At 53.9% G+C, this 24,636-nt stretch overlaps 1 protein-coding gene across 1 annotated transcript; it reads left to right on the top strand.

The window, feature by feature from the left end:
* Positions 1 to 3,552: 3,552 nt before the first annotated feature.
* Positions 3,553 to 17,937, top strand: LOC115619262 (sodium/hydrogen exchanger 5-like). Its single transcript, XM_030511308.1, is given in 12 exon segments — positions 3,553 to 3,776; positions 11,685 to 11,742; positions 12,670 to 12,759; positions 12,863 to 12,933; positions 14,181 to 14,310; positions 15,159 to 15,247; positions 15,417 to 15,543; positions 15,673 to 15,788; positions 15,790 to 15,832; positions 16,792 to 16,861; positions 17,045 to 17,173; positions 17,464 to 17,937. Coding segments are annotated over 12 exon segments (1,614 nt in total). The 3' UTR covers positions 17,931 to 17,937.
* The last annotated feature ends 6,699 nt before the right edge of the window (positions 17,938 to 24,636 follow it).

Raw genomic sequence — 24,636 nt, 5'->3', positions numbered from 1 at the left:
GGTTAAAAAGAATACTATCTTTGTACAGCCTATGAAACTAAGCAGGTGCAGGCTGGTTCTGTAGTTAAACAGTAAGTTGGGGTACCACATGTCTGCCAGAGTTATGAAATCGAACCATAAAAGGAGATAAATAAGAGGAAGGGGCATATATGAAATCGAGTAAGGGGAGATGTAACCAGAGGCGGGACAGTTGGCATGTAGATTATACGTGTCAGATAGGCTGTAAACTTTGGAGTACCCAACCAATAGGGAAACAAGGGAGGGAACTTGTGGATGGGATAGGAAATATAAACCATAGTTCTGCCTTTGCTGTGTGTGCCTATTTGCTAGGACACCCCTTTTTACAAAAATGTTAATAAATTGCTGCTTCACTGCTGTGTCTACCCTGAGCTTTTACAAGAAAAGTTTTTATCTAAAGACCATTTCTCACACTCCATTCATCATGTCTTGAGGCTGATTGTTCCCAAACAAACTCCATTTAGTCACCGCCTAAAAATCCCATGATGACAATGACACGAGACGCTGCTGGTTTGCTCCAAGGAAAATGAAAAGTGGGATAAAAGGGAAAGGTTTTTGGTGCAGGCAAAGGTCTCACAGCGATCCCCTCTCCCTGGCAGGGCAGCAAGCTCAGCACCAGGCACATGGAGCTGATTTCCCCCTCCTGCTGCCCCCATCTCCCCTCTCTGGCTCCAGGCAGGGCACACTACCTCTGCCTGCCTGGGTTCCTGCCTGCACTCCTGTGGTGCTGCAAGACAGAGATGCTCAACCATTGCCAAAGCTCTGCTGGTCCTGCATTCATAAGGAAAACAAGCCTGTCCCCCACCCTGTAAAGGATGCTCTGACAGCGTCACCCCAACAAGACATCCCAGAAGGAGGGTCCCCCAACTCCACTCCCCAGCCCCTCTTCCCCAGCCTGGAGAAGGCCTGAGGCCACGCAAGCAAGACATGGAGCCTTGCTTTTGCTTCGGGCTCCTGCCTTCCTCCCAGCTAGAGGAAATTGCTCAGCACGAATTTCTGCACAAAGCTGCTGCCATACCGGAGGGGTGAAGGGCTGGGGGTCCTCTAGCCCCACCGGTACCTCCCCAAAGCCCATGTGCTGCAGCGAGTGGGGATGCTGGCCCGGTCCCCCCGGTGTCAGGGAGCTGGTGTGCTCCCGTCGAGGCTCAGCTATGCTCCCAGTAGCGGGTGTGAAAAGGTGATGCTCGGGTAGGAGAAAGCTGCCTGGCTCAGCCCCGACGACACGAGGGTGGACGCCTGCCCTCATCCTGCTTCCCCCTGCCCGGGTTCCTGCCTGCTCTAAGCAAGCACATCCTCCCCGCCGAATCATCCAGTGCCGGCCGAGAACCAGGATCTCCCGCAGGGGGCTCACGGATTCCGCCGTGACTCACACTGGGAGCGCTGCCCGTGCTCCAGCGGGAACACACCGCCCCATCCCTCACCTCCCCTCCGCGCTTCTTCCAGCCGACAAACCCCACCTCCCAACCCCAGCCCGATGCCTGCCCGATGCCTTCCCCGCCCGCCCCCGGCCTCCCCTTACGGCAGCAGAGCCCCGAGCAGTTGGTGCAGCGCGGGCAGCTGCGCCCCGAGGGCCAGCGCCTCCGCCACAGCGTAAACTGGGGCTCGCCATGGCTCCGGGAACCTGTCGCAGCCGAAGGGATACGAGTCCTCCAGATACTACAGCCGACACAGCACCACCGCGATCACCACTCCGCCACCGGGGCTGGGCGGGAGCCAACGCCCCCTATGACCACGCCCCCATTCTCGGCCACGCCCACTCCATGGACACACCCTATTACCACCCTCCCTTTGTGACCACACCCTCATGACCGTGCCCCCTCTGTGACCACGCCCCCTCCAGTACCGGCCGCTCGGGGCTCGGCGCGCCCTCCTGCGGCCGCCCGACTGCTCCGGGGGATGTTCCGGGGGGCTCTGGGATGTCGGTGGGGCTTGCTCATCCCAGAGCCGGGGGGGCAGCAGGGCAGCTCGGTGCCTCCAAGGCCGGTGTTGATGCGAACGAGGGCGTTGTGCATCCAGGGCGTTGATGTTAACGAGAACATCCGAGATGGACCAGGTAGTGTTCTATGGTGGGCTTGGGAAGGAGGATGCAAAGGGGAGCCGGGACCCCCGGGAGGACCCCGGGGGGAGCGTGGCTGCACCGGAGATGGGGACATGAGCAGGTCTCATCACCCTTGGATTCAGCACGAAGCACAACCCCACAAAGCAAAGCTTTAGCAAAGGTGATTTGACCTTCGTTTTGATTGCTTACTGGGCAGTGCCAATAGCCCAGCACAGTGGAGCAGTGGGCAGAGAGCCTTCCCCTCACTCCTGGCTCCAGCCCGGGCTCCCAGTAGGAGCGAGGTGTGAGCAGACTGGGGGAGCTCTGCAGAGACCCCCACGTGGCAGTACAGGCCTGGGTCCAAGAGGCCAGGGCAGCAGGGCAGGACCAGCCTGCGGGAGGCAAGGCAAAGGGGGATTTAATTATGCCTTTGGCAACTTAAAAGGGGAGCAGGAGGCAGCTGCTTCTCAGCACAGCCCTTGCAAATCCTTTCCTGCACCTGCCCGGCCAAGGTGTCCTTCTGTCTGTGCTCCGGGGACACACAGGCGCAGCTCAGAGCATGAAGCGTGCTGCCACCGTCCCTTCCTGCCCCCTGCCAGTCAGCATCCCTGCTCCCTGGGCTGCCGGGCATCCCTCACTGCCCGCCCAGGCCATGAGGCCCTGGATCTGGGACCACAGGGATGGGATGTGAGAGATGGGGCACCTCCCAGAGCAGGAGGGACAGCCCAGGGTCGGTGGGCAAGGGGTGTCTGAGAGGGGCTGGGGAGGTGAGTGGGACCCTGGAACCATGGGGGGCCCCCTGGGGTGCTCCCAGGCTGGTGCTCAGACAGTGGCTGGGGCAGGGATGGATGGTCTCAGCCGGCAGCAGGAGGGGGGACTGAGGAGACTGGGAACCCGGTGGGTGCAGGAGGGATGAGCCAGGGTGAGGGGATTTGGGCAGAGCAGGGGTGCCAGGGGAGGGCATGGGGCACCGGGGTGATGCAGGGGGCACTGGGGTGGTGTCAGGGAGGAGTGGGGCATGGGGACCAGGGCAGGAGGCACCGGGGTGATGTGGATGGCACCGGGGAGGTTGCAGGGAGGAGTGGGGCAGGGGTCGGGCAGGGGCACTGGCCGGGGGTAGGGGCGTACCGGGGCAGATGCAGGGGCACGGGGGTGATGCGGGGGGCACCGGGACAGTTGCAAGGAGGAGTGGGGCAGGGGCACTGGCCGGGATAGGGGGTTACCGGGGCAGGTGCAGGGGCACTGGGGTGATGTGGAGGGGACCGAGGTGGGGCAGGGGGACACCAGGGGGGTGCAGTCGAGCCGGGGTGGAGCGGGATGGCGGGGTGGGCAGGGCAGTGCCGGGGCCCCGGGACAGTACCGGTAGGGGTTGAGGGGGAGGAAGCGGCGGGCGGAGCCGGGGGGGGCGGCGGCCCGGCGCGGCCCCACGTGCGCGTGACGCGAGCGGAGGGCGGTATCGCGGCGGAGCGGCGTGAGCGGCGTGGTGGGATGCGGCCATGCAGCCCCCGGCATCCTCCCCCGGCCCCGCCGCCTCGGCGGGCGCTGAGCTGCTGCGGTGGCAGTGGCGGGAGGTGCAGGCGCCCTGCCTGGTGGCCGCCTGGATCCTGGTGGCCAGCCTGGCCAAGATCCGTGAATGTCCGTGTGTCGTCGTCGTCCCCCTTCCCCAGCTCCGGTCCCCCGGGGCACCGGGAGCCGCTGCGCCCATCCCGGGGAGGGCAGGGTGGGATGCGGCATCCCTGCGTGTGGGGTGATGGGTGCCACCGCGCCCCAGGACTCGGGTCATGGGGACAAATGGGGACCATCATCTGACCAGCCATCCTCGGCTGGGCTGCGGTGCCCGGCACGACCCCACGGCTCTGTGGGACGAGGTGAAGGCACAGCCCGAGGAATAACGCAGGGGCCCGGGCCCGTTTTCCCTGCGATGGATGGATGGGTGGGCACAGAGGAGGGAGGGTTCGTGAGAAGAGCTGAGCAGAGATGACCCAAAAAGATGTCCTGTGCCCCAGAGGCTGGCACAGCACATGACATCAGCCGGGCTGGAAGCCGCTTGATCCCCCCCAGCCCCAGGAAGGGCTCGGTGGTGCCAGTGTTGGGTAAGATGTGTCCCCAGCAGTCTGGGGATGGGTCTGTGCCTGTGGTCCCCTCTGGTGAGTCACTCCACATCCACATGGCCTCAGGCTCTTGTGCTCCCGGGCACGGGACCACACAGCCGGGGGGGGGGGGGGGGGGGGGGGAGAGGCAAGGAGGAGGAAAGTGCAAGGAGGAGATGGGTGAGCTGTTGCAGGGCTGTGCCCCCCACCTGCCCCCCGGGTGTTGGGGAGCAGACGCCTGCGTGTGGGTGCTGAGCAGAGTCCCCAGAGGGCTGGTCCCCAACAGTGCCCCTGTGCTGGGCAGCCAGGGACCAGCAGCAGGTCTTGGTATGCAGGGGGGACAGCCTCTGCTGTGACCACCAGCTGGCCCCACTGCTGTGGACCTCGCGCTCCTCTCCTTCCTTGCCTTCTCTCAAGGGAGACCTAAAGCATCGTGTGACACCTAAAGGGTGTCATGAGCTTAAAAACATAACCCTCTGTCTGCAGCTCTGCCACCTCCAAGCATGTCCCTCCTACCTACAATCAGAGAGATGATTCCTTTCCCTGGCTCTTATTTACTTCTCTGAAACATCTCCCCGGAGCTGCTCCCTGTGTGTGTTTCCCTTGATGTGCTCCCATCAGCACCCTTGCCTTTGCCCCGGTAGTGCCGATGGGTGCTGGGGGGGACTGAGCTGGGGTCATTCCCAAGCCTCCAACCCCACCATGCTCTTCCAAGGCCTGAGGCAAGCTGATGACCACTCTCCATCTGGGAGACAAAACCCTGATGGTCAGTAGCTTCAGGCTGCCTGGCTCAGCACATCCAATGGATCCCATGGATATTGGGAGCCTGGAGCCAGGAGCGACACCCAGACCTGGGGGCAGGGCTGTGGGCAGCATCTTGGCAGGGGTGTACCCAGAGCTGGCACACGTGGTCCCCAGGGTACACAGGAGACCAAGGAGGAGATGGAGGCAAGGGTGGAGGATGCTGGGGAGCAGAGGGGGCAGCGCTGGCTGCAGCATCATGGATGCTGGGTGTAGGCTGGTGCAGAGGAGCTGTTGGAATTGTGGCGCTGGGCTGCCAGCTCACAGCCCTGTGACTGAAGGGGAGGAAGTGGCCCCACATCTGGGTGATGGGGAAATGACACTGTGGTCTCTGTTCTTGGAGGCAGTCACAATGCCAGGATGCCCCAAGCCAGCAAACACCCGGGGCGGGGAGAAACTGGCTTGGGTATTGCCTTCCTGCACAGCGAGGCATCATCCAGGCTTTGCTGCCTTTTCCATTCTTGGTCAGACCACAGGTCTGCTTGAATGGGGTGTGGGGAGAGGGAAGTGGTGAGCATCGCCCCAAACATGCTCCTCACTGTCGTGGTTTAAGCCCAGCTGGTAACTTGGAACCATGCAGCCGCTCGCTCACTCCCCCCACTTCTTCCTCCCAACCACTTGGCTTGCTTAATTGCAGCACATTTCACATTCGTGAATAACCTGGGCAATAGTGTCCATTGTTAAGTCCACCCCTCGATCACGAGCCCATCTATATGTTGCATCTCTGTCTTGATAGCCTAAGGTGTCATGGGCCCACCGGGCTAAAAATAATTCACCCTTATGTTGCCAGTCTAAGTCCATCTGAGCCACTTCAATCTTAGCAGCTTTATCCACTTGCTGGTTATTCTGGTGTTCCTCAGTGGCCCAACTCTTGGGTACATGAGCATCTACGTGGTGTACCTTCACCACCAGGTTCTGCACCCAGGCAGCGATATCTTGCCACAATGCAGCAGCCCAGATGGGTTTCCCTCGGCGTTGCCAGTTGCTCTGCTTCCATTCCTGCAACCACCCCCACAGGGCATTTGCCACCATCCATGAGTCAGTAGAGAGATAAAGTACTGGCCATTTTTCTCGTTCAGCAATGTCCAAGGCCAGCTGGATGGCTTTCACCTCTGCAAACTGACTTGATTCACCCTCTCCTTCAGCAGTTTATGCAACTTGTCACAGGGGACTCCGCACAGCTGCCTTCCATCTCCGATGCTTTCCCACAATAGGGCAGGACCTATCAGTAAACAAGGCATATTGCTTTTCACTCTCTGACAGTTCATTATATGGTGGGGCCTCTTCAGCACGCGTCACCTCCTCTTCTGGTGACATCCCAAAATCTTTGCCCTCTGGCCAGTCCATGATGACTTCTAGAATTCCTGGACGACTGGGATTTCCTATTCGAGCTCATTGTGTAATTAGTGTGGCCCACTTATTCCATGTAGCATCAGTTGCATGATGTGTAGAGGAGACCCTGCCTTTGAACATCCAGCCCAGCACAGGCAACCGGGGTGCCAGGAGGAGCTGTGCTTCAGTTTCAATCACTTCTGAAGCAGCTCGAACCCCTTCATAGGCTGCCAGTATCTCTTTTTCAGTGGGAGTACAGCCGGCCTAGGATCCTTTATATCCCCAACTCCAAAAGCTGAGGGGTCGACCTCGAGTCTCCCCTAGAGCTTTCTGCCAGAGGCTCCGGGTAGGACCATTCTCCCCGGCTGCGGTGTAAAGCACGTTTTTCAGATCTGGCCCGGCCCGGACTGGTCCAAGGGCTACTGCATGAACTGTCTCTCGTTTAATTTGTTCAAAGGCTTGTTGTTGCTCAGGGCCCAATTTGAAATCATTCTTCTTCTGGGTCACGTGATAGAGAGGGCTTACAATCGAACTGTAATTTGGGATGTGCATTCTCCAGAACCCCACAACACCTAAGAAAGCTTGTCTTTCTTTCTTGTTAGTTGGTGGAGACATTGCTGTTATCTTGTTGATCACGTCTGTGGGGATCTGGCACCGTCCATCTTGCCATTTTATTCCCAAACATTCAATCTCCTGTGCAGGTCCCTTGACCTTACTCCGTTTTATGGCAAAACCGGCCTTCAGCAGGATTTGGATTATTTTCCTCCCTTTCTCAAAAACTTCTTCCGCTGTATCGCCCCACATGATAATGTCATCAATGTATTGCAGGTGTTCTGGAGCTTGCCCCTGTTCCAGTGCAGTCTGGATCAATCCATGGCAGATGGTAGGGCTGTGTTTCCATCCCTGGGGTAGTCGGTTCCAAGTGTACTGGACGCTCCTCCAAGTGAAAGCAAACTGTGGCCTGCACTCTGCTGCCAAAGGGTTTGAGAAACATGCATTGGCAATTGGCTCTCCAGTCTACGGATCGGATTATGGATGGGAATCAGGGAGTCTATGCCAAGGATGCATGGAGCATCTGGACCAGTCACAATGTGGTGCTTTTGCCACTTCCAGTCAGGCTGATTTCAGCCTCCAGTACAGTCAACTCTTGGGATCCTCCTGTCACTCCAGGAATACAAATGGGTTCCACCCCTTGAAAGTTTGACGGCATCAGGCTACACTGTGCACCGGTATCTACTAGAGCCTTATACTTCTGTGGGACTGAGGTGCTAGGCCATCTGATCCACACAGTCCAGTAAACCCGATTATCCCTCTCCTCCACCTGGCTGGAGGCAGGGCCCCTCTAATAGTGATCATAAGATTGTCCACTTATGTCTTGTAGAAAGGGATTAGTATTCCTTATCACAGGAGCTGGAGTAAAATCACTTCTTCCACTCCATCTGGGAAACTGCTTATGAGAGACTGGAGCAGCCACTTTCCTGGGAGGATCATCCTTGACCGTTGTTCTCCTCTTCAGTTCATGCAATTGTTCCTCCAGATCTGAGGTGTGTTTTCCATCCCACTTTCTCATGTCTTCTCCGTGATCCCACAGGTAAGACCATAGGGTGGCCCGTGGTGTGTACCTCCTGTATTTTCTCTCTCGAGCAGTAGGGCGCCTTCTGTTAATAGTTGAGACATGGATTGGTACGCGTGGGGAGCTGGATAGATTGGATAAATCATCTCTCAATTGTTTGAACTCCTGGGACAGTTTTTCCACAGCTGAAATGATGGAAGGGGTGAGATTGTCTTAGAATTTTCGGTGTTGATGAGTCACTTCATCCACTGTTGGTGGTGCTACGTCATTCCAGGTCATTGATGCCAGTGAGTGGGCGTATGATGATGGTACACTCCATGTAAGTTTCCGCCACATGGGTCATGTACATTCAACTTGATCTGGATCTACAGGTGCATTCCCGGCATCCAGCCTACAATAGATCATCTCTAGAATGGCCCCATTGTCCCAGCATCGGAGCAACCAGGTGACAATGTGCTCCCCTGCAAGACGGGTGAAATTTTTTCGCATATTCTGCAGCTCAGTCGAGGTCCCGGGTCGAGAAGCCACCTCTTCTTCATCTTCCCCTGATTCACGCAGTAATAACTCTTGTTCAGATGCTGTCCCCTGTAGTACGTGCATTGGGTCTTCATCTTTCTTCACTGCAGGGGTTGCTCTTTGTGCCTCTCATTTGCTTTTCCCCTTGCTTACAGTGTCAACCAATATTGGCATGAATTGGCCATTTGATTTAGCTGCGGTGTCTATCACTGTGGTTGGAGTGGCTGCAGTGTCTTTTGCCGGGATTGTTGCAGCTACTGTGCTTGGGCACTGAGTAACGGTACCCTTCGGCTGCGTTGTCTGTTGCTGTTGGGATTTGAGTAGGTGCTGTACTTGTCACTGGAGTTGGTGTAGCTGTGGTGCTTGGAGTAGCTGCGTTGTCTGTTGCTGTCAGGGTTTGAGTAGATGCTGTGCTTGTCACTGGGATTGGTGTAGCTGCTGTACTTGGAGTTGGAGTACCTGCGTTGTCTGTTGTGGTCAGGGTTTGAGCAACTGCTGTGCTTGTCACTGGGGTTGGAGTAGCTGTGTTGTCTGTTGCTTTGCCATCAGATCCAGAGACATCTTTTTCCCTTTGAAGGTGCTGGATAGTGTTGAGCAGGGCTCTGTAAGCATAGGCCAAGCCCCAGCACATTGCCATGATTTGTCCCTCTCTGATATTACCAGAACGACAGCACACCGCGTTTAAGTGTTTTACTAGTTTTTCCGGATGTTGCACTTGTTCAGGGGTGAAGTTCCAAAGCACTGGAGGGGCCCACTGGCCTAGATACTTGCCCATACTCTCCCACACACCCTGCCACTCATGACTGTCCAGCCTCAGGGAAAATCTCTTGGTGGTCCTCCTATATCATCGTCTAACCCTAGACCAGACTTGAACCCGATACTGCTTAACTTTCGAGATCAGATGAAATAGGGTGTTCCCAGGGCGTGATGGCCATGGGTAAAACACACTCCGTATGTGTGCCAACATGCTGATCCCCAGCACAATCAGCAGGCAGGTATCAAGGGTATTCAAAGGCCATCCAAAACCTTCAGAACTCTCAAATGCTGTTGCAAATAGGCTGGTGGGGGAGTGGGGGGTGTAAGGGAATGCCTCCTTCATAGGTTGACCCCCCGAGGAGGAAAAAAAAGATGTGTAATTGCTAAAAATTCCATTATATGCCTCCCAAAGTATAGAGGTGATGACCACACTGGGAACGCAAGCCAGACCAGTTTCATGATCAATGATCTATTGTATTGCAAGTCATTACCATGAAGTACAGTGAAACAAGAACCTTAGCCCAGGCCCCCCAGCCGATACACACTAAAACAGCAAATACTGGCTCTGAGTGAGGTATGACATGCTGAAACTCTGAGACCAAGTACCACTCCTCTGAGAACCAATAAAGCAACATTGTGACAGAGTGACTATTAATCTGAAACAATGAAAGCTTATCACAAATACAATTAGACACACTCTGGTCAGATCTGTCATTATCTCAACCCCTTGTGCCTCACGTTGGGCGCCAAAAAGAACTGTTGTGGTTTACACCCAGCCAGTTTACACTCAGAACCACGCAGCTGGTTGCTCACTCCCCCCCTTCTTCCCCCCCTCCTCCTTGAGGGATGGTGAGGAGAACTGAAAGAATGTAACTCCCACAGGTTGAGATAAGAGCAGTCCAGTAACTAAGGTATAATACAAAACCACTACTACTACCACCAATATTAATAATGATAAGGGAAATAATAAGGGGAGAGGATACAATTGCTCACCACCCGTCGACCGATACCCAGCCCCGCCTGAGCAGCGATTTGGGCCTTCCGGGTAACTCCCCCCGGTTTATATCCTGGGCATGGTGTGCTTTGGTATGGAATACCCCTTTGGCTAGTTTGGGTCAGGTGTCCTGTCTCTGCTTCCTCCTGGCTTCTTGTGCCCCTCCTCCTTTGCAGAGCATGACACTAAAAGTCCTTGATTGGAGTAAACATTACTTAGCAACAACTAAAAACATCGGTGTTATCAGCGTTGTTCTCAGGCTAAAGTCAAAAAGATAGCACTGCACCAGCTACTAAGAAGGAAAAAAATGACTGCTACAGCTGAACCCTGGACAGGAGGGAAGAAGCCATGTGACCTAGGGTTGGTGTGTGACCACAGCAGAGCTTTCCTTGTGTTAGGATGACTTGGCACAAGCAATTAGCACCTCTAATCCAGATAAAGGGCTTTAGGGACTGAGTTTTGGGTTGGCAGCAGGGCTGGGCTTGTAGCCAAGTGATGGCTCAGAGGCTGTCATGATGTCCCTTGTACCTGCTGGGTGCTCAAGGACAGAGGTGGCTCTGGAACCCAATACCCATGTGGAGGTTTCTTCATCTGATGGCCAAGTCATGCTAGAGAGGTGGGCTGTATGAATGGCAGAACTCAACGATGATGGGGGCAAAACCGCTGTGACCCTCGACAGCCTTGCCCCAAGCACTGCCCTTTGGGGGATACCAAAAATATAGCACCCTATACTAGGGAGGAGAAATCCGCAGGGATGAGGGCTTGCCCACCTGAAAGCTGGAATGATTTGTGATTACACAGGATGCCCGGCCTTGGGGACAAAGCTGCCTGGAGGAATGAGTCCCCTGTGCTAGATGGTGTGACGTCCTGATAGCTTGTGCCTGAGCTGCAGGCTCACTGCCACATTGCTGATGGATGAATACCAGGACATAGCCTGCAGGCTTTAAAAATATATCCTGTTCCACGGCAGCTTAAAATTCAGTCCAAAGCTCACATGGAATAAGCTAATTTTTCAAAGCATCTCTAGATCTGCAGCTCCTGTGTGCCTGTTTTTTGCATGCAGGTAGGTTAGCTGGTGCTGAGGGCATGGAGACTGCCTCGTGCTGCAGTGGTGTGCATGCTGCTCCCTCTGCTTGCTCAGATGGCTGCAAACAAGGTCACCCTGTCACCAGGCTGAGCATCCTCGTCTGAGTGGGGTAACGTGTCCCAGTGAACCAGGATGGATTCGACAGCAGCCAGCATTGCTTGTAACACTATGAATGTGCTCGCTGGCTGCTTTGATCCTTCAAGGGCAGATACCAGAGGCCAAGGAAAGCAAAATGCCTGGCTGCTTGGCTTGATAGACAGTGGCTGAGGAGGAGAGGGAGATCCCAAAAGGTCAGGGACCTGAAATCCTGACCTGGGAGCTAGCTGGAAGGTCTGCACACACATGGCCATGAAGCAGCTTTAAGTGCTCCCTTGTCCTCCCTGGAGTCTGTCATGCATCAGCCAACCCTTCTGTGGAGCTTGTGGATCTGAGATGCTCTGTCCGTTTGGCTGATGCTCTCATTCTTCCTTTCTTTCCAGTTTTCCACCTGTCAAGGAAGGTGACATGATCCCAGACCACGATCGAGCTGTGGAATATGTGAAAAGATTTCACCCGTCTTCCAGGGGACAGCATCTGAACAAGAGTTATTACTACGTGAATCAGAGGAAGACGAAGAAGAGGTGACTTCTCGACCCCAGACCTTGACCGAGCTGCGACATTGTCCCAGCTGCCCCTGGGACAATGGGGCCGATGGTCACGAACTAGAAGGTAGGGAAGCCGAGCAGCTGGGATCACTTGCTAGGGAAGGGGGAATTGACAAAGCGATTGCAAAAAAAAATGAGCCCTCAGCCTTTGGAGGCAGCTCTTGGCAGCTGTGAAGGAAAGGTTTCCCTACAAGGACGATGTTATGAGTCTCTCAGCCAACTGGACCACGATAGAGAGAGGCATCCAGTCCCTGAGGGAATCAGCCATTCTAGAGATGATCTATCATAGGCTGGATGCCGGGAATGCACCTGTAGATCCAGATCAAGTCGAATGTCCACGACCCATGTGGCAGAAACTTACACGGAGTGCACCATCATCATATGCCCACTCATTGGCATCAATGACCTGGAGTGAGGCAGCACCACCAACAGTGGATGAAGTGACTTGTCAATTCCGGGAGTTCGAAGACAATCTCACCCCTTCCATCATTTCAGCTGTGGAAAAACTGTCCCAGGAGTTCAAACAGTTGAGAGACGATTGATCTATCCAGCTCCCCATGTGTACCAACCTGCATCTCAACTATTAACAGAAGGCTTCCTACTGCCCGAGAGAGAATATATAGGAGATATAGGCCATGGGCCACTCTATGGCTCTGGAGGAACGATTGCATGAATTGGAGAACAGTGGTCAAGGATGATTGTCACGAGAAAGTTGCTGCTCCAGTCTTTGGTGAGCAGCTTCCCAGATGGAGTGGAAGAACTGATTTTACTCCATCTCTCACCCTCCCAGTCTTTCCCTTGCCTTCTCCTGCCGTTCCAGGGCCTCACCATCAAACCCCTGGTGACATGGCTGAAGGTGAAGCGCAGTGACCACCACAAGCCCACACTGAACGAGGAGCTGCATGAGCACGTAGGTGCTGGTGCTGGGGGCTGCCTGGCTCCCCACGCTGCCTTGGCACCCCTGGGACACCCGCAGCCTCACCACCACTCTCACCCTCTTCTCATTGCTCAAGGCCTTTGACCACATCCTGGCAGCCGTGGAGGACATTGTAGGGCACCACAGCTACCATTACTGGTGAGACGAGTGTCTTAGCCAGGATCCTCTGATGGCCATCAGGTGGATGTGGGACATGTGCCAGCCATGGGGACATCACAGGGTCCCCACTGGAGGACAGCCCTGCTGTAGGCAGGGCTGTAGAACCAGGAAGGCTGTATGTCCATCCATCAGTCCCTCTGGAAAGGGACCATCTGGCTGCGGTTGTGCAGCAGACTGAATTACCTAAAGCATCCTAGTGAGAGGTCAGGCAGGTGGGGTTGGGGCTGCTGCGGGAGCTGCCATTACTTGTCTGTGCCGGAGCTACTGGGGGGCCATGGGGTGTCTGTGGTGGTGGCAATCATAGAATGGTTTGTGTTGGAAGATGTGGCGTATGAAGGGCACAGACTCAAAGCATCTTCATGCAGCGAATCACTTTATTGCCTATTGCTCTAGCTTTTATACCATTCTAGCAAAAGATATTTTTAGCCTATTGCTCTACCTTTTATACCAAGCTAGTTTTAGCACATCATGTTTAGTTCCTGGTTTACAGTTTTGTTTTTTCCAACTTTCTTTGTTGTTTCACAAACAGTCCCAAAATAACCAGTTCCTTATCTTCCTGTTCTCCTGCTCCTGTCCAGCTGGGTTGCTCTGCTTAATCACACAGTGTACTTTGCTTCTTCTTTAACTCTTTGTTCTCCAGCCAAGCAGTTACTTCTCTTTGGCAATAATCAAATAGTTTCCATCCTCTCCCACAGGAAGGGACCTTAAAGCTCATCTAGTTCCAACCCCCTGCCATGGGCAGAGACACTTTCCACTAGACCAGGTTGCTCCAAGCTCCGTCCAACCTGACCTTGAACACTGCCAGGGATGGGGCATGAGGCATGGAGTGATGGCCCTGTGCCTCTCCATGGACGGAGAGCTGGGTGCTGAGGAGGGAACAGCCCTGTTAAAGCCTGGGCAGTGTTTATCTATCTGCAGCACAGTGGCAGGAAAAGGATGAGAAATGCCTGTTTCCTGGAGGGGAAGTGCTCCAGCAAGGCAGCTGCCAGCCCCAGTCCCGCTCCCATTACCTCCCACAGACCCGCTGGTTTCTGACTTCCCCCTGGGCAGGGACTAAGGGTCAGTGTGTCCCCTGTCCTTCTGCTCTCCCTGGCAGCATGTCCCTGGGCACAGCCAGGTCCTGCATGCCCAGCCTGCTTTCGGCATGCTTTGGACACTCTCAGCCTTGCATGGGCAGGGGGTCTCTGGCTGTAGTACCCCATGGGAGCTAAACCACCCGTGTCTTCTTATGGCAGGTGGGAACAGTTCGACAAGAAGTATCTGAGCCAGCTCCTGATGTGGAAATCTGCCTACAGGCTGAGGGATGAGATCTGGGATGTTTACTACAAGCTGAACATTCATGATACTATCAGCTTTGTCGACCAGGTAGGGGCATGTGGTGGGAACTGGGTGGTGGGATGGCCCCTGTGAGAAATGGTCTTTAGATAAAAACTTTTCTTGTAAAAGCTCAGGGTAGACACAGCAGTGAAGCAGCAATTTATTAACGTTTTTGCAAAAATGGGTGTCCTAGCAAGTAGGCACACACAGCAAAGGCAGAACTATGATTTATATTTCCTATCCCATCCACAAGTTCCCTCCCTTGTTTCCCCATTGGTTGGGTACTCCAAGGTTTACAGCCCATCTGACGCATATAATCTACATGCCAACTGTCCCGCCTCTGGTTACATCTCCCCTTACTCGATTTCATATATGCCCCTTCCTCTTATTTATCTCCTTCTATGGTTCGATTTCATAACTCTCTGGCAGACATGTGGTACCCCAACTTACTGTTCAACCAGCCTGCACCTGCTTAGTTTCATAGGTTGTACAAAGATAGTATTCTTTTTAACCACAGAGTGTATCTTTCATCCAGAGATGACATTGTCTTTAACCACAGAGTGTGTCTTTCCTCCAAAAGATATTGTCTTTAACCACAGAGTGTGTCTTTCTAAGTTATGGGATCTCAAACCCTTTGTTTTGTTTCCTTAGTAACTTAGCCCCAGCCTCAATATTTCAAAGTCTCAATATTGCAAAGCCTTAATATTGCAAAGCCCCACCCCCAATATGCGAAAACAACACTCTTTCTCTCACAGCCCCAACACGAGCTGGTGGCCTGGGGTGGTGGCCCCACCATGTATGGCCACATGTGTACCCTCTGGCCAGGCAGCGGGGACCCCCCCAGCCCAGCTGGGTCCTTGCTGCGCTGATGCCAGCCTTGCCCTCCCATCTCCCAGGGTGGCCACGTGTTCTCTGCTGCCAAGCTGGTGCTGCCCTCCATGCCCAGCCGCATGTCCATTTTGGAGTCGTCAGTCACGAACCTCCTGTGAGCACAAGCATCCCTCCAAGCCCCTGGGCAGACCTCACTGGACTCCTACATCTTCCCTTTTCCCTGGGGATGTGTTGTGCCAGGGCTGGCAGGGGGCTGGAAGGATTTGGGCATGAAGCCCAGCCCTGCCAACTCCATCTCTGTCTCCATCTCCATCTCTGCCCAGGAGGGAGAGCGGGAGTGGCGCGTGCCTGGACCTGCAGGTGATTGACAGGGTGTGGAGCCGGCGGGACAAGGAGGACACTGCCATGCACCACGTGCTGCAAGGTTGCCTCTACAAGCCGCGCCAGCGGGTGAGCGCTCCCTGGCCATGGCGTGCAGCTGACCCCGAGGGTAGCAGCACCCGCAAGAGGAGCAGGGATGGAGGATGCTCTGTGGGGACGGCTGCTCACCCTGTGTCTCTTTGCCTCTCCCTCGGCCAGTACAAGGCCAGCTACAGCTATCACTTCATCTCTCCAGATAAACGAGAGCACCAAGATAAAGAAATCATCTGGCAGAACATGAAGAGGTGGCTGGAGACCTTAAAGTCCACAAAGTTTCTCCAAGAGCAAGGCCAAGCTGAAGGAAAAGGGCAGGAAAAAGGCAAGCACTCCCCGGCCTCCTGCTCCTTTCTTAGCTCTGAGATTTGGCTTCCCCCAGAATGCAGACAATGAGATCCTCTGGGGTGGAGGTGAGGTGCTGCAGGGCATCAGCAGCTCCAGAACCAGCAGGGAAAGCTGCTCATCTCAGTCCTGCATATCATAGAATCATGGAATCCCAGACTGGGTTGGAAGGGACCTTAAAGCTCATCCAGTTCCAACCCCCTGCCACAGGCAGGGACACCTTCCCCTAGACCAGGTTGCTCCAAGCTCCGTCCAACCTGGCCTTGAACACTGCCAGGGATGGGGCAGCCACAGCTTCTGTGGGCAACCTGTGCCAGTGTCTCACCACCCTCACAGGGAAGAACTTCTTCCTAACATCTCATCTCAGTCTCCCCTCTGTCAGGTTAAAGACCTTCCCCCTTGTTCTGTTTCTACAGGCCCTTGTCAAAAGCCCCTCTTCAGCTTTCTTGTAGCCCCTTTAGGCACTGGAAGCTGCTCTAAGGTCTCCCTGGAGCCTTCTCCTCTCCAGGCTGAACAACCCCAGCTCTTTCAGCCTGTCATGTGCTGCGTGTAAGCATACTGGTATTTCATGTCTACATGTTCCCACCACGCCAGCACTGCTGTGGGGTGGTTTTTCCCTGGGCAAAGTGGTCCCAAGCCTTGAGGAATCCCCATGTTTGTTTTTCAAGAGCACTCAGCATAAAGTAGCCTGAACATCAGTGCAGATCCAGGCCCTGTGGCTTAAATTGAACCTTAGGTATCTTCTCTCGTTCAGAGGCTTTTGAAGCCATTGCAGCTGAGCTGTTTGTTGTAAGGCTATGAAGATGCAATGCCTAAGGGCTAGGAATCTGTCTGGGGTGGGAATCTGGGTCCCTGGGGTTACCCTGTCTTCCAGGGCCATCTGGGTTGGGGTTAGGGGTTTGCATGGGCAGGTCCCAGATGGTCCCTCTTCCTTTGCAGAAGAACATCTCTGTGACCAGAGAGGCTCCCAATGACAAGACACACAGAAATGTCCCCTGGCAGGAGGCGGGTAAGTCCTTCATGGGAACCTGGTGGGATGGGATGGGAGCAGCCTGCTGTGCCTGCCCACTGCCAGTGTGGTGGCACAACAGCACCAGGGGTTGTGCTAGCACCAAGTCCTTCTCCCATGGGTGCAGTCCTTCCCCCACAGGGTGCCCCATCCTCCAAAGCAACTCCCTTCATCTGGCTGCAGCTCCTGTCCTGGTGATGGTCAGCTCAGAGGAGGAGAGCGATAGCTCAGAGACAGAGAGAGAGGACGACGAGGGGATTGTGTTCATCGCTCAAGCCACCGATGAGGTCCTGCAGGGAAAGACAGCTCCTGGTAGGCACTGATGCTCCCACGCCAGGGCAGTTGCCGTTGGGTAACTTGTCCTTCCTCCACCCTGGGGCACTAAATTGCCTTGTCTTGGGCAAAACCAAAGTCAGCAGAGCATGAATGGAAGAATCCCTGTTCTCTGTGGCTCTGGAGGCACAGCAGAGCCTCTCTGGTGGCTCCTGCATCCCTGGGCCAGCTGGCCATTCGGTAGTGGTTGGTTCTGCGATGTTTGCAGGGCCCGAGGGAGAGAGCAAGACCTGTGCAAGATCTCACTGTACCTCCTTCTGCATCCCCAGGCAGCCTGGATGTCTACCCCAGCCCCTGCATCATCCTGCCATCACCCACCTTGGCAGAGAAGGAGCTGCCATGGAAAGGAGACCAGGCTGATCTGGCTGTTTACATCTCCTTGGAGACCACCAAAATTGTGCCAGTGGATATGCAGAATGCATGGAACCAAAGCATCTCCTCCCTGGAGAGCATTGCTTCCCCACCAGGCATCGAGAATGGACCTCAGCACAGGAGATTCACCTGCCCTGTGCTGAAGGAGCAACCCCAGTCTGTGAGCCAGGCTATGCCGGAGCAGAGCTCCTGCTTCCAGTTCCCCAGCCATGTCTCTAAGAGCAGGCACTTGCAGAGTGACAGCAGCCCTGATGGTACTGAGCAGCAGGAGCTGCAGCCTTTTTTGGCCACAGAGGAGCAGGGCAGGATGCTGCCCACTGTGGAGCCCAGGTGGCTGATGTTCAGCAGAGCGAGCCACCTCTGAGGCATACTGTGGATGAGGAAGGGGCTGGAGGTTGTGGACAGGCTGTGACCTGCTGACCACTCTGCTGTCTTGCATTGTAAAGCTTGTGTGTCTCTGTAAACTCCAGGAGTGGCAGGAGAACCCACTACTCCTCCTAGAGCTGCACTCCAGGGTGGGCTTTGCCCATGCACCTACTGACACAAACTGGTTGATAATTGGGATTTCTGCTGCAACAGCAGGTACCAGCCTCCGTCCACCCAGACCCCAAACCTTATTCTTCCTCTCTAGTCCCTACATATCTCTGCATCTGGGAGGGCAGAGATGTTACTCCCAGGGCTGGGATCCCAACTGGACTTGATCCTGTCATGGATGTGCTGCCCTGAGGTGTGGGAGTGCTGGTTAATGGGCTGTGGCTGCTCATGGGTGTAGGAGCATGAGCTGATCTCCAGCCTGCCTGTGGGTAGACCTCTAGTGAGAGGACTAGGAGTGGTGCTGGTGTGCCCATCTACACCCAGTGATGAGCCATTGACTTCAAGGTGGCTACAGTGCTGGTTCTTCACAGCATGCATGGATGCACTCAGGAGGCCAGAGATGGGCTTCTTGCCATGGCAGCTCTGTGTTCCCGGGTTATGGAGGTACCACAGAGGCAAGGCCATGACCTTCTCAGGACTAGGAGCAGAGCTCCTGGGGTTTGGCTCCACCAGGAGCTGGACTAGTGAACCTGTATGCACAGGGACTCCTCTAGCAGCCAATCTGCTGTGCCAGCCTCACACCTGTAGTCTGGATGTGTTCCCAAAGCTGCAGTGTTCAGCTTTCAGATTTTGCTAGGAGGCAGCTGCCCAGCACAGCATCCTTAGCATTCATCCTGCCCGCATCCCAGTCCCTCCAGTTGCCTGGGGCCCATCAGCTGGGAGGGCTGGTCATGGGGCAAGGAGTGGAGCAAGCAGCATGTATGAATGTACATCAGGAACAGGGGTGATAGGTGAGAACTGGGTGCATCTCCAAAGGTGTCTCCCCACCGCCTGCCCCCCAGCCACCCTTGGACCCTCCTGAGAGGCTGGCAGGACCTGGTGGCAATGGCCCTAGTGTGACCCAAAGGACCAAGAATTGCTCCCCAAAAGCTGCTCCACATGCAAAAGCTCAGCACAACATCTGGGCACCAGCTCCTCTGAAGGAAGAATGGGGACTTGGGCTGGTAATGCCTCAGAGCAGGTAAATAACTGCCTGTTCTAGCTAAAGGGGTGTGCTGAGACAGCAGGTGACAAGGGGACACTTGGATGCACTGGGTGAGTGAGCCCAGCATGGGGCAGGCGAGCTGGTGGTACCCCCTGGTGCTGTCAGCAAGGCTCAGCAAAGGCCATTATTCTGCTCAGTACCTGTTGCACCAGATGAGCATGAAGTTTTTAAAAGGTTTTTATATAGTTTTGCATTTCTGCTATGCCTTATTCTGGTTTTGATTGCTGATATTGGGCCATACTAAATCTCTAGCCAGGTCAGTGTTTTCTGTAGGGCACCATGAATGACTCAAGACTTAATCTCTTATTTGCAAGAATATTGTTTTAATGTGAAAATATATGCAGAGTTGTCCCGGGTTCAGCTATAGCAGTCATTTTTTCTCCTTCTTAGTAGCTGGTGCGGTGCTGTGTTTTTTACTTTAGTTTGGGAACAGTGCTGATAACACCAATGTTTTTAGTTGTTGCTAAGTAATGATGTTTACTCCGATCAAGGACTTTCTCAGTCTCATGCTCTGCCAGGCAGGAGGGGAAGCTGGGAGGAAGCAGGGACAGGATACCTGACCCAAAGTAGCCAAAGGGGTATTCCATACCACAGCACGTCATGCCCAGTATAGAAAATGGGGGGAGTTACCCGGAAGGCCCAGATCGCTGCTCGGGTCGGGCTGGGTATCAGTCGGCGGATGGTGAGCAATTGTATCCTCTCCCCTTGTTATTTCCCTTATCATTATTACTAGTGGTAGTAGTAGTGGTTTTGTATTATACCTTAGTTACTGGACTGCTCTTATCTCAACCCGTGGGAGTTACATTCTTTTGATTCTCCTCCCCATCTCTCCGGGAGCGGGGGGAGGAAGAAGGGGGGGGAGTGAGTGAGTGGCTGTGTGGTTCCGAGTTACCAGCTGGGCTTAAACCACGACAAGAGTATTTTGCAATGTTCACTAAATTGGAGTTGGAGCAGACACTGTGGTCTGGTCTCTCTGCTGTCTGGGAACCTCTGCACGTCCTGGTTGCTGCAGCTTCTGGTTTGGTTTTCCCTCTGTTCCTCTCCACCTGAGGCCACAGCCCTCTCTCAGACTTTCTGTGCCTAACTGGGTTTCCTAGTTTTGAGGATGTTTGTGGAAAATGTGAAATTCTTTCCAAAGAGAAGCTTGCCTGTAGCTGTCATTAGGCCAGGCCATGGGGAACAGCCAGCAAGAGGCCAGCAGGGCCCTTGCTGCCTGGTGTCATACACAACACCGGAGTGCTGGGAGCCCACATCTTCCCATGTCCATGCTTCCTCTCTCTTTGCCAAAGATGTGGTTCAAATGGGTATCTTTCAGGGTATTCTGGATCACAGGAACTTCCCTGCATTTGTGTGTGCTGGCTTTGCTCTTCCCTTGATCTGCTGGCTCCAGTTCTCCTAAAGGAGACTTGATTTACAAGGTGGATGTGGTTTGTATTCAACCTGGCATCCACTGTCACCCTCATGTCCTTTTTGGCAGGGTCTCTATACAGCTCCTAGCCCTCAGAGCTTTGCACTAGTCCCTCTGGAAGCTGCCTTGCATCCCACTGACCAGTGATACTGGCCGAGCTGCACTCTGCATGCTGGACCTCAGTGCCAGTGTTTCTTGCAGAAATGATTGCCTTGGCAGCGCACCAGGTTGTGTGGGTCAGGTTGTTTTCCTGGAAGTGGTGGGTCTGTGGCATTCAGCTCCTCAGAGGAGGAAAAGTAGACATCTCAGCTTCAGGAAACACTGGGGCTGGTTGCTGCTGTCTTACACGGTTATCTGAGCTTAGCAGCTAATGTGTGTGCAGGCCACCAGCCAGCAGCTCGGAGCCCCCTCTTCCCACCCTCAACCCCAGCCCTGTTGTGGCCAGGGATGGTGGCTCCTACTATACCTTTCCCCACAGGGTTTTGTCAGTTTTTATTCTCATACTCCACTCTCTGTATTTCACTTTACAGGGAGAGATAGCAGCAGCATCGTGCCTGCACAGGGCTGCTCTGATCCTTCCAGCATAGCACAGAACCATCTCTTTCAGCCTGAAAAAATGCAAGTGCTTCAGTGGAAAAACACAAGAATCAGGCCAAACCACAAACACATGTGCCCAAACCTCTGCTCCTCCAGGATGGAGTAAGGCATAACCAAAGGAGCTACTTCTCATGTAACCCAGAACATGCAACCCTCTGACTGTTACTATAAGCAACCCCATCCCTGGCTATCACAGACCTGTCATTTTGCATGCAGGCTTCTCCTTAGAGCCTGCCATTAAACCTGCATGGTTTTTCCAGTGATTTACTTTCTCCGATGCTCAGCTCCTCTGGTTTCTCCATGGTACTAGAACTTGTGAAGTCAGCAGGGGATGTAAGGCAGCTCTGGTAAAAGGGGCATCAGATGGATGGAAAAGCCAAGCTATGGGCGATGGGTTGGTGTTAGCCGTCTCCCGTCAGCTAAGTAACAGCATTGCGCAGTCATCTTCAAATCACCACCTCGCCACTGCACGATGCACTTTAGAGCGTCAGGTAGATTTTAGGCTGGAAGGGGCTTGGGAGGTCTGCGGTCCAACCCTGGCTCCATGCAGGGCTGGTGGAAAAGCTACACCAGGTAGCTCAGAGCCCTGTCCCATTGGGTTTGGAAAGTCCCTTGCCAGCTTCACAGTTTCCATTGCAGCATGGTGCTGTTGATTCACAGGAAACCTTGTGCGATTTTTCATTCTGCTCTATTTCTGGAGCACTTCCGATGCCCTCGTGTGATGTTTTCACGATGGCCTATACATGCACAAGCAGTGGGAAGCCGGTGAATGGGAGCCCAGCTTCTCAAATCCCACTTGGCCCCAGCAAGCACAAGGGATGGCTTTGGCCACACTCATGTTTTCATGGAGAACAGTGGTACACATATTTTGGAGACACATCAGTCTGTTCTTTGCTCCTGCCTGCTCCTGCCCATCTGTCTAGGCATCTGTCTTACCTGTGTAAGATCAGATCAACACCTCTCCTGAATTCTCCTGCATTTGCCTTCCCGCTCTTCACACATGAAGCAGCCATCCCTGCTCCTTGCTTTCACTGGAAGCCTCCTCTGCCTGTTGGTGGAGGGAATGAGCCTGCAGAAGAGAAGCTGCATGGAGACCTCAGAGCAGCCTTCCAGTATCTGAAGGGGACCTACAAGGATGCTGGAGAGGGACCTTCATCAGGGACTGTAGCAATAGGACAAGGGGAAATGGGTTTAAAATTAAACAGGGGAGATATAGGTTAGATATAAGGAAGAAGTTCTTCCCTGTGAGGGTGGTGAGGCACTAGCACAGGTTGCCCAGAGAAGCTGTGGCTGCCCCATCCCTGGCAGTGTTCAAGGCCAGGTTGGACAGGGCTTGGAGCAACCTGATATAGTGTGAGATGTCCCTGCCCATGGCAGGGGGTTGGAACTAGATGATCTTAAGGTCCTTTCCAATTCTCTCCTGGGTTCAGCTATAGCAGTCATTTTTCTCCTTCTTAGTAGCTGGTGCAGTGCTGTGTTTTTGACTTTCAGCCTGGGAACAACACTGATAACACGGATGTTTTTAGTTGTTGCTGAGTAATGTTTACTCCAACCAAGGACTTTCTCAGTCTCATGCTCTGCCTGGGAGGAGGGGAAGCCGGGAGGAAGCAGAGACAGGACACCTGACCCAAACTAGCCAAAGGGGTATTCCATACCGTGGCACGTCATGCGAGGGTATAAACCAGGGGGAGTTACCTGGAAGGCCCAGATGGCTGCTCAGGTGGGGCTGGGTATCGGTCGGCAGGTGGTGAGCAATTGTATCCTCTCCCCTTGTTATTTCCCTTATCGTTGTTATCATTGGTGGTAGCAGTAGTGGTTTTGTATTATACCTTAGTTATTGGACTGCTCTTATCTCAACCCGTGGGAGATACATTCTTCCGATTCTCCTCCCCATCCTTCCGGGAGCGGGGGGAGGAAGAAGGGGGGGAGTGAGCGAACGGCTGCGTGGTTCCGAGTTATCGGCTAGGCTCAAACCACAACAGTTCTTTGTGGCGCCCAACATGGGGCACGAAGGGTTGTGATAACGACAGATCTGACCAGAGTGTGTCTAATCGTATTTGTGATAAGCATTCATTGTTACTACTCATCACAAAGTTGATTTATTGGCTCTCAGAGTCGTTGCGCTTGATCTCAGAGTTTCAGCATGTTGTACCTTACTTAGAGCCAGTATTTGCTGGTTTAGTGTTTATCGGCTGGGGGGCCTGGGCTAAGGTTCTTGTTTCACTGTACTTCATGGTAATGACTTGTAATACAATAGACTCATTGATCATGAAACTGGTCTGGTTTGCGCTCCCGGCATGGCCATCACCTCTATACTCTGGGAGGTATATAATGAAATATTTTAGCAATTACATATCTTTTTTTTTTCTCCTCTGGGGGTCAACCTATGAAGGAGGCATTCCCTTACACCCCCCATTCCCCCACCAGCCTATTTGCAACAGCATTTGAGAGTTCTGAAGGTTTTGGATGGCCTTTGAATACCCTTGAGACCTGCCTGCTGATTGTGCTGGGGATCAGCATGTTGGCACACATACGGAGTGTTTTTTACCCATGGCCTTCCCACCCTGGGAACACCCTATTTCGTCTGATCTCAAAAGTTAAGCAGTATCAGGTTCAAATCTGGTCTAGGGTTAGATGACGATATAGGAGGACCACCAGGAGATTTTCCCTGAGGCTGGACAGTCATGAGTGGCAGGGTGTGTGGGATAGTATGGGTAAGTATCTAGGCCAGTGGGCCCCTCCAGTGCTTTGGAACTTCACCCCTGAACAAGTGCAAAATCCAGAAAAAACTAGTAAAACACTTAAACGAGGTGTGCTGTCGTCCTGGTTATACCAGAGAGGGACAACTCGCTGCAATGTGCTGGGGCTTGGCCTATGCCTACAGAGCCCTGCTCAGTATGGACCTTCAAAGGGAAAAAGATGTCTCTGGATCTGATGGCAAAGCAACAGACAACACAGCTACTCCAACTCCAAGCACAGCAGCTACACCAACCCCAGTGACAAACACAGCAGCTACTCAAACCCCGACAGCAACAGACAATGCAGCTACTCCAAGCACCACAGCTACACTAACTCCAGCAACAAGTACAGCAGCTACTCAAACCCTGACAGCAAAAGACAACACAGCTGTTGGTGATACTCAACCCCCAAGCACAACAGCTGCACCAACCCCAGCAACAGACACTGCAGCCACTTGAACCCCAGTGGCAGACACTGCAGCCACTCCAACTGCAGTGGCAGACACTGCAGCCACTCCAACCACAGTGATAGACACTGCAGCTAAACCAAATGGCCAGTTTGTGACAATATCTGTTGCCCCTGTAAGCAAAAGCAAACGAGAGGCACAAAGAGCAACCCCTGCAGTGAAGAAAGATGAAGTGCCAATGCAATTACTACAGGGGACAGCATCAGAACAAGAGTTACTACTATGTGGGTCAGAGGAAGAGGAAGAAGAAGAAGAGGTGACTTCTCGACCCAGGACCTCGA

The sequence above is a fragment of the Strigops habroptila genome, chromosome W (assembly GCF_004027225.2).
Source record: "Strigops habroptila isolate Jane chromosome W, bStrHab1.2.pri, whole genome shotgun sequence".
Lineage (NCBI taxonomy): Eukaryota > Metazoa > Chordata > Aves > Psittaciformes > Psittacidae > Strigops > Strigops habroptila.
This window is presented reverse-complemented; position numbering and strand designations above follow the sequence as displayed.